This window comes from Penaeus chinensis, chromosome 14, assembly GCF_019202785.1.
Source record: "Penaeus chinensis breed Huanghai No. 1 chromosome 14, ASM1920278v2, whole genome shotgun sequence".
NCBI lineage: Eukaryota > Metazoa > Arthropoda > Malacostraca > Decapoda > Penaeidae > Penaeus > Penaeus chinensis.
Window position 1 is genome coordinate 17,551,153 of NC_061832.1, and position 8,799 is coordinate 17,559,951.

The following is an 8,799-nucleotide window of genomic DNA, read 5'->3' on the forward strand; positions in this document are numbered from 1 at the left end:
ATAATAAAAATTATGTTAATAATAACAATAATGATGATGATGATAACAATAATAATGACAATAATGATATCAATAATAATAATAATAATAATAACAATAACAATAATGATAATAATAATAACGATAATAATGATAATAATAATAATAATAATTATGATAATAATAACAATAATAATGACAATAATAATATTAATGATAATAGTAGTAATAATAATAATTATCATTATTATTATTATAACAATAGTAATGATAATAATATTAATAACAATAGCATTAACAGCAATGAAATAACAATGACAAAACAAATGACAAAGTTAGAGAAAAAAAGACAACAGTAATACAAGGACACTTAAATTGAAAGAAAAAAATCTACAAAATCGGAGGTAAGCAAAAATTAATAAAAATCTTCGTCTTTCTACATCACGTTATTCACTATGAATAAGGACACACTAACGTAAATGAGTGAGAGAAAAGAAATTTGCAAAAACCACCGAGGAAAATGCTCACATAACAAATATAATTGCATCTGGTTTAATTTTAGATGGCTAATATTAGAAGAAATAAGAAAATGATTTTAGAAAAGCGTGGAGGCCTCACGTGGGCCTAATCACAGGAGCGCTGGTCGGCAGACCTTCGAGAAAACTTTCTCCGAATTTTAAAATCTTTCTGCATCACCTGCGCTCACCAGGCGCATGCGCAACTTTTCCTTGGTAATAGGAAGCAGTTTCTTTACTTGTGCATGCAATCGCACATGCATGTATTTTAGCATACATTACACAAACATGTATTTGTATACATGTCTATATGTATGCATATATGTATATTTGTATGTGTGTGAGTGTGTGTGAGTGTGTGTGTGTGTGTGTGTGTGTGTGTGTGTGTGTGTGTGTGTGTGTGTGTGTGTGTGTGTGTGTGTGTGTGTGTGTGTGTGTGTCTGTACATACATATAAATACACACGCACACCTTATATATATCCTTAACATATATGCATATAAATTTGCATATATATATATATCCATTATGTATATATATCCATAATATATATATATATATCCTTAATATATATATGCATATACATTTGCATGTATGATATAATACATATAAACATAATATACATACATATATGTACGTATTTGCATTTTTATCTATTAATATACATGTAAACACACACACACACACACACACACACACACACACACACACACAGACACACACACATATATATATATACATATGTATGTATGTATGTATGTATGTATGTATGTATGTATGAATGTATGTATGTATGTATGTATGTATGTATGTATGTATGTATGTATGTATGTATGTATGTATGTATGTATGTATGTATGTATGTATGTATGTACTATTAACTAAACCATAGTGTGAAATCTGTAAACATAAAACAATTCGATAAATATACAACTTGATGGTAGAAAAAAATCAAAACATGAAAGTTATAGAATATAACCTAGAATTACTAACAAGGCAGTAGTCACTTTTAAATAAGGTAATACAATTGAATTGGATAGTTGTAAGACAAGGTGCTTAACAATTCTAATAAAATGGCTACAAGAAAACGTATTCACAATTAAATGTGTTTACGAAACGATAGAAACAAAATCTAAAATGATGGCAAAAGACTAGAGAAACTTTTAAGTGTAAAATGTTAATTGTGATATCTTTAATTTGTCGTCCCTATTGGGCACGGAGTGGAATGGCATTTATGAACTGGCCGTGTACAGTACGTTGGCTACTCTAGCCTGTGTGACCTGTGACTGTGAGCGTCGGTTTGTGTGAGTTGTTGGCCAGTAAATTGACAAAGTTTGGCATTTTTTTTCAAATAACAGATGATGATAGTGAACTTAGCTTGAACACCTGTAGGATAATGGGTCTGTCACCCCCTCCTCGTCCATCACAACCGCCACCATGACCAGTACGAAAGAAATACAATCCCTTGTGCCCCAAGAACGCGATTATTAGGAATTATGTGGTGCTGCTACATACCGGGAATTGCATCTCGAACGATGAAACTGGTAAATAATCAACATAGGATCACAAAGCAAATGGTAAAGTTTTCGTTTTATTTAGAATGCATTGTAGTATTTGTTAAATTCATCTCGGAGAAAATGTCCAGTAAGATATTTCAAGTTTCAACGAGGTATGGGAGCCTGATGTAAGGTCAGTCCATTTAACAGACGTCACTGTGTAGGTAAGTTATGTTTGTTACCTACTAATTTGCTAAATGTTCCGTAGAATATGTATGCGTTTTATGACCTAATTCTGCGTTCTTGTGAAAACTGGCATTATCAGAATACATGTTAAAGTTTGTTGATCACAGCTGAAATTCTATCAAATCTGAATAGCCTTGACGTAGACAACGAATTCGACGCAAAGATGTTGGCATAGGCTGGCCAGGGATGAGCCCATAGATGTATATGTTGTGTATAAAACTCATTAATCATCACACGCAGAAGTGCTTTCGCGAGGGTGATTCTCCTGCCAAGAACCGCATCACGCAATGCAGTGGCCTCCGCGCTTAGCGCTCTGGTAAAGGCAAGCACATATCCACCTCATATGATCTGACAAGAGGGAGTTTGTGTTGACTTTTTATTTGACGATAAAAGGGAGGTTTACAAGCTCACTTACAAAATATAGGTGTTGCACGTTTGTTGCTCTGTGTCGAAATGCATCGGCTGCTGATAGTCGATTGTGGGATTACCTTTACATTTTTTTTTTTATCTTTTACGCTAGATGTCTTATTTTGTTAACAGATCATAACTTTTTCCACTCTCCGCGCAGTCCTCGTTTCAATATATCCGTCTCCTTTATCAAGATATTTGAGAACGTAGATTGAACATATGCTCTAGCTATAACATTAGATAAAATGATTTCTAGGCCATTTATCTCTCTAGGAATTTCGGTACTGCTTACAACAGTATATGGACATTTGCCAGACGGGCTAATAGCAGAACAAGAACTTCGTAACGGAAAGTTCCAGTTGGCGTTGTAATAGGTCTAATTGGTCTTGCTATTTTCTGATGCGTTGGACAACTTTACAGATCTTCATGTCAGACAAAGCAGTAGCATCACCTATTGCGGGGGGAGTCTTTCTCCCAGGTTTAAAATGCTTGTTTGCCTATCTATTTAGCTTAGATCTTAGTCTTTTGGGAAATTCCACCCCTAACTTCTTTTGATGTTGATTAAGTTTTTTATCCGTTTGTTGTCAGTATTTCTAATTCAGTTTTCAAAAAAAAAAAACAATATCTTTAATTTGTAGTAATTGTAGGGGATATAAGGGAATACCAGTGATTGTGTTGTGTAAGCATTGATATGTATGTGTGTGTGTGTGTGTGTGTGTGTGTGTGTGTGTGTGTGTGTGTGTGTGTGTGTGTGTGTGTGTGTGTGTGTGTGTGTGTGTGTGTGTGTGTGTGTGTGTGTGTAGGATGGAAGTTGTATGCGTGATGCCTGCGCATACAGAGAGAGTTGATTGATTGTAGGTATTCAGACACGCATGCATACACTCTCACCATTATGCACATACACATGCACACACATCACACATGCATATACTGTATGTACATATATATGATGCATTTATAATATAGATAAATAAACATGAGCCCTTTTCGCTCTCGGTTTTTGGCCTGATGTAACCGAAGCGCATTTCACATTAGGGCGTGAGGAATGCGTCCAGAGCGCCCGAAATAGATCCTGCTCAGACCGCAAGGAGTTCCGGAATAAGGGCGTCCTTCTCGAGGCAGGAGTCATCCTTGGACTCAGCCTCGGGGCAGCTCCTTACAAAAATCGTGTCAGATTCCTTGATAGAGGAAGGCAAAGGGAGCCTGGGAGGGTCGGAGGCGCTGGGGGGGGGGGGGGGCGAGTTCCGTGTGAGACGGGGGCGGAAAGTGGGTGGGGAGGGCGGGGGAAAGGAGGGAGAAGGGTGGCAAGACGAAAGTGAAAGCGAGATCGGGGGGGTGAGCGCGGGGGAAGGCGGTTCGTCCCCCCTTCCCCCTCCTGGCCCCGATCTGCTCTTAGGCAGGAGACCCGCTGTCTTTCGCCAGTCGCACGGTGCGCTTCGTAGAGACAAGGTGTGGAAGCTACACGTCCAAGCAGGTACTGCATACACGTTCGGCCAGGAGGAGAGAGAGAAATTGAGGTTGTGGAATGTTAGCGGAACTCTGTCAGTGTAACGGAGCCACTCCATTCGGGGACTTTGGCTGTGCTGGCTGGAACCGGTATTCCTCCCTCACTGTTTAAGGTTAGATCACAGTAGCGAAGGACAGAACAGAAATTTGGAAGTTGTGAATTGCCGTCATGACTTCATTCATTTTTTGGGCAGAGAGAAAGGAAATGAGTGAGGCGGTCCAGCAGACATGTCAGTGTCCCCTTTACGTGGTGTTGTGTTCCTGTACAGTGATATCAGTTCTGTTCGTTACTCGGGCAGTCTAAAGTCTAGGAGACGAGAGTGCATGCGATCTCTCCCCAGTGCGTAGCAATGTGGCCTTAGTTTGTTTCCATCTATCTTCCTTTGTTTCTGCCTTTCAATTTGTTCCTTACATTTTGCTTCACTCTATTATTTTTCCTCCCTCATTCGCTTCAACAACAATTTCTTTTCCTTTCTTCACCTTTCCTTCTTGTTTTTCTCTCCATCTTTTCTTCCCGTTAGTCCATCTTTTCTTCCCGTTACTCTCTCCATCTTTTCTTCCCGTTACTCTCTCCATCTTTTCTTCCCGTTACTCTCTCCATCTTTTCTTCCCGTTAATCTCTCCATCTTTTCTTCCCGTTACTCTCTCCATCTTTTCTTCCCGTTACTCTCTCCATCTTTTCTTCCCGTTACTCTCTCCATCTTTTCTTCCCGTTACTCTCTCCATCTTTTCTTCCCGTTACTCTCTCCATCTTTTCTTCCCGTTACTCTCTCCATCTTTTCTTCCCGTTACTCTCTCCATCTTTTCTTCCCGTTACTCTCTCCATCTTTTCTTCCCGTTACTCTCTCCATCTTTTCTTCCCGTTACTCTCTCCATCTTTTCTTCCCGTTACTCTCTCCATCTTTTCTTCCCGTTACTCTCTTCATCTTTTCTTCCCGTTACTCTCTTCATCTTTTCTTCCCGTTCTCTCTCCATCTTTTCTTTCCGTTACTCTCTCCATCTTTTCTTCCCGTTACTCTCTCCATCTTTTCTTCCCGTTACTCTCTCCATCTTTTCTTCCCGTTACTCTCTCCATCTTTTCTTCCCGTTACTCTCTCCATCTTTTCTTCCCGTTACTCGCTCCATCTTTTCTTCCCGTTATTCTCTCCATCTTTTCTTCCCACTACTCTCTCCATCTTTTCTTCCCACCACTCTCTCCATCTTTTCTTCCCACCACTCTCTCCATCTTTTCTTCTCACTACTCTCTCCATCTTTTCTTCCCGTTACTCTCTTTATCCTATCTTTGTCTCGCTTCACACTTACTTCCTCTTTTTCAGTTTCTTGACGCGCGTTCTTTCTCTCTGCTCGTCTCTGTCGACCTTCTTGTCTCTTATCATCAGCCTCTTTGTCTCCGAATTTCATGCGTTTTCGTCGGACATTCTTTCTACGCCTTTTTGAGCAAAAGAAGGAATATATATCACTTGCCAGCGTGAAATAGTATATTTTTTAGTGTTTAAATGTTTATAGACTTGTACTAATCCCAGACTTGATTCTGGCTTAACTTTGTTTAAGATTTCGATGTTTTTGATACAGGTAAATCACCCTAAGTCTAACAATATTGGATTCCAAAATTTATCTCAGTATGTGTATATCTTATCAGTATCCAAATGCCCTGAGACACAGATTTGCGATATTTTATGTACAGATACGTTTTTCCGCAGCGTTGAAGTCGCATCAGTGATAATGCTTGTCTGACATAGATAAAGTGCCTGTATAAAGTCTTGAAAAGGGATTAAGGACGACTTTTATTACTCGTAATAATTCCTAAATTCATTTACATGCTTATGTAACTAACATGTGAATCTAAATTGCCGGAAATAAAGTAGATGCTTAAAATTTAAAGAAGACCGCACTCGGCGAGGAAAGATGCATGGAATGCGCTGCTTCAAATGGAGAATTGTCAACTACTTAAAACACCAAAATTTAATGAAGAGATTTCTAGGTGTATTTGAAATGTTGCAGGTTTTTCTTAATAGTGTGACTGTAGACTATTGTGGTAATTTTCCTTCATTCACATACATATACGCACTATACAAGCGTCCTTATATCCATCATTTTTCTTACTGCAATATCACTGTGATTATTCCAAGTTACCCAGTCATTCTTCCTTCCGTCTCTAGCCAATGTTACTTCAAGAACACTTTTTTCTTCCCTCTCCATCGCGCGGCTTTCTCTCCGAGCATTCCATCCTCCGGCTAATCATGTGGCGCGTTTGGAAGGAAATCTCTCGGCCGCGACAGCTCATTGTTATTTTCAAATGAGAGAGAAGATGAATGACGCGGATATACACAAGAGAGATCAAGACGCTCTAATCCGCCATGATTCATAGGAAATGAGCAGCCTAAGGGGGTCGAAACGCTTATTCGGTCTTTTCAAATCGTTTCCTCCTTGTCATCCGAGGAACTTATGAAGGTCTGACTAGTCACGGTTTGGTCATTGAACCGTTGCATCAGTGAGTCACACTTACCTGCCTAATAAGTGCAAATAATGTTTTGGAAATCCCTTAAGGCACACTTGATATGCACGACTTAACGAAATAATAAACAGTTAATTAGTTTTATTGGTTATCTAGAAAACACGAAGACGAAAACCGGCAACCTTAGAATAGCGGTTTCTCTACAGGTCCGCGCAACTCACGTGGTGAAAGTGCGGACCCACTAAGACACTTCAGAAGTTTCTTTGCCAGTGACCTCGATATGAGCGCGACCCCATGTTTGACCTCTCGCCACGGGGCATAGCGGGACTCGGTACGGGTGTCACACGCACGCACACACACCTCGTTCGTGTTCATACTTAGACAGTGTACTTGTAAAGATTTAACTTAAGCGTTTAATTATGGAATGGAGGCATTAGCAACAAAAGGAAATGAAGGATTCTAGAATAGTGTATAATATAACACCTTGTAGGCACAGTCCTCTCTAAACCAATAACTCCTATTACTCTTATCTTTTCCCAGAATGTTTCGAGTAAGTTTGGTGTTGGCAGTGCTGGTGGCAGTTGCCGTAGCTCAGCGGCAACTCATCCGACCTGACCCCGTTGCCTGCAAGAACCGCATCAAGCACGCCGCCACCTTCAGGGAGGGCCACTACTACTTCTTCTCTTGGACCCACGGCCCCACCAGGCAGCACGAGAGGGACTGGCTCGATGCCAGGAACATCTGCAGGTAAGGCGACGCTTGCCGGGGGGGGTGGGGTACTTTTAGTATACGTTTTAGAACCAAGAATTTGATTGTTTAACAATGACAGTAAAGGCCAAGATTTGTCTTTTCTTTTTCCAAAGTGTAAAAGAAAGCGAGAAAAAAGTTCCCTGTTCATCTTGTCAGTGGCAGTTTTTAAGTCAGTTTCTGCGATTCATACTTTCTGCACATATAATTTCTGCATCTCCCTTTTTCACCTCAAAATGCAGTAAGGAAGCAGCATGAAGAGGTTCTTGGTTCTTATGCAATGGAATTGTAGAAAATATTAAAAACTTGGTAATCATTTTATATAATCAAGTTTCACTCCTCACTATTAAGTCTCTGCACGGCTTAGTCCTTAAGTGATTAAGAATTAGAAACAGTAAATTAAAATTGTCAGAGCAGGTCCATTAGTGCTGTTTAAATGACTAGCTCTTAATTCTGAAACGCCCTCTCCATAAGCGAGAAATGACCCGAAGCCCTTTTCCTCCCGCAGGAAACATTGCCAGGACCTGGTGAGCCTCGAGACCGAGGCTGAGGCACAGTTCGTGTACCAGGCCATGTCCACCGCCAACGTCAAGTACATCTGGACCTCCGGCCGTAAGTGCAACTTCGACGGCTGCGACAGGCCCGACCTGAAGCCCACACTCATCAACGGCTGGTTCTGGTCCGGTTCGTCCGCCCGCATCCCGGCCACCAACGGCACCTTCGGCTGGTCCGGTGACTGGTCCAACACCGGCGGTTCCGGCCAGAGGCAGCCCGACAACCGTGAGTTCTCCGAGAACGGCACCGACGAGGCCTGCATCGCCATCCTCAACAACTTCTACAACGATGGCGTCAAATGGCACGACGTTGCCTGCCACCACGTCAAGCCCTGGGTGTGCGAGGACTCCGATGAGCTTCTGCGGTTCGCTCGCCACACCTACCCCGAGCACAACATCTCCTAAGCCTCGAGAGCCCGGTTGTCCCTCTCCTTCACCTGTTCACCTACACTTCTGAGTCCCTTCCCTTCCCCGGCTCTTCCGTTGCCCCTTCAGTAATCTTCTGGTGTGTTCCCGCTCACATGCATGCACGGGACACCATATAGTAACCCAGTAAGACTTCCCATCCGCTGCCTAGACAGCTGTAAACAACCACCTTCGTGGCCCCAAGACCTCTTCGGTCCTGCGACCTGTGGTCTCACCAGCAGATCTAAAAAAAATTATGCACACCTTTTCCTTTTTACAAGTCTGTAGATAGACCCTCCTCACAACTTCCTACTTTTAAGGTCCTTTCATAAATCTATTATTTAATTTTGTTACTGAGAATATTTAAGAGGATGAATGTCATTTAAAAAAAGCGATAATCGGCGGGACCCGGTTCATGCTCTGTGGTGTAAATACTCAAAATTTAAAATTCTGATCTGTCTGTATGACTGAATAAATCTACTATTTTTA

At 41.1% G+C, this 8,799-nt stretch overlaps 1 protein-coding gene across 3 annotated transcripts; it reads left to right on the forward strand.

Moving 5' to 3' along the window:
• The first annotated feature begins 1,773 nt into the window (after positions 1 to 1,773).
• LOC125032569 (CD209 antigen-like protein E) lies at positions 1,774 to 8,799 on the forward strand. 3 transcript variants are annotated; one of them, XM_047623799.1, is made up of 3 exons: positions 1,774 to 1,797; positions 7,145 to 7,351; positions 7,860 to 8,799. In XM_047623799.1, exons 2-3 carry the CDS (start codon positions 7,146 to 7,148, stop codon positions 8,308 to 8,310), a joined length of 657 nt encoding a protein of 218 aa, XP_047479755.1. In that variant the 5' UTR covers positions 1,774 to 1,797; position 7,145; the 3' UTR covers positions 8,311 to 8,799. The 3 variants fall into 3 exon arrangements, with proteins under 3 accessions (XP_047479755.1, XP_047479753.1, XP_047479754.1); XM_047623797.1 differs by lacking the exon at positions 1,774 to 1,797 and adding an exon at positions 1,921 to 2,037; XM_047623798.1 differs by lacking the exon at positions 1,774 to 1,797 and adding an exon at positions 4,043 to 4,117.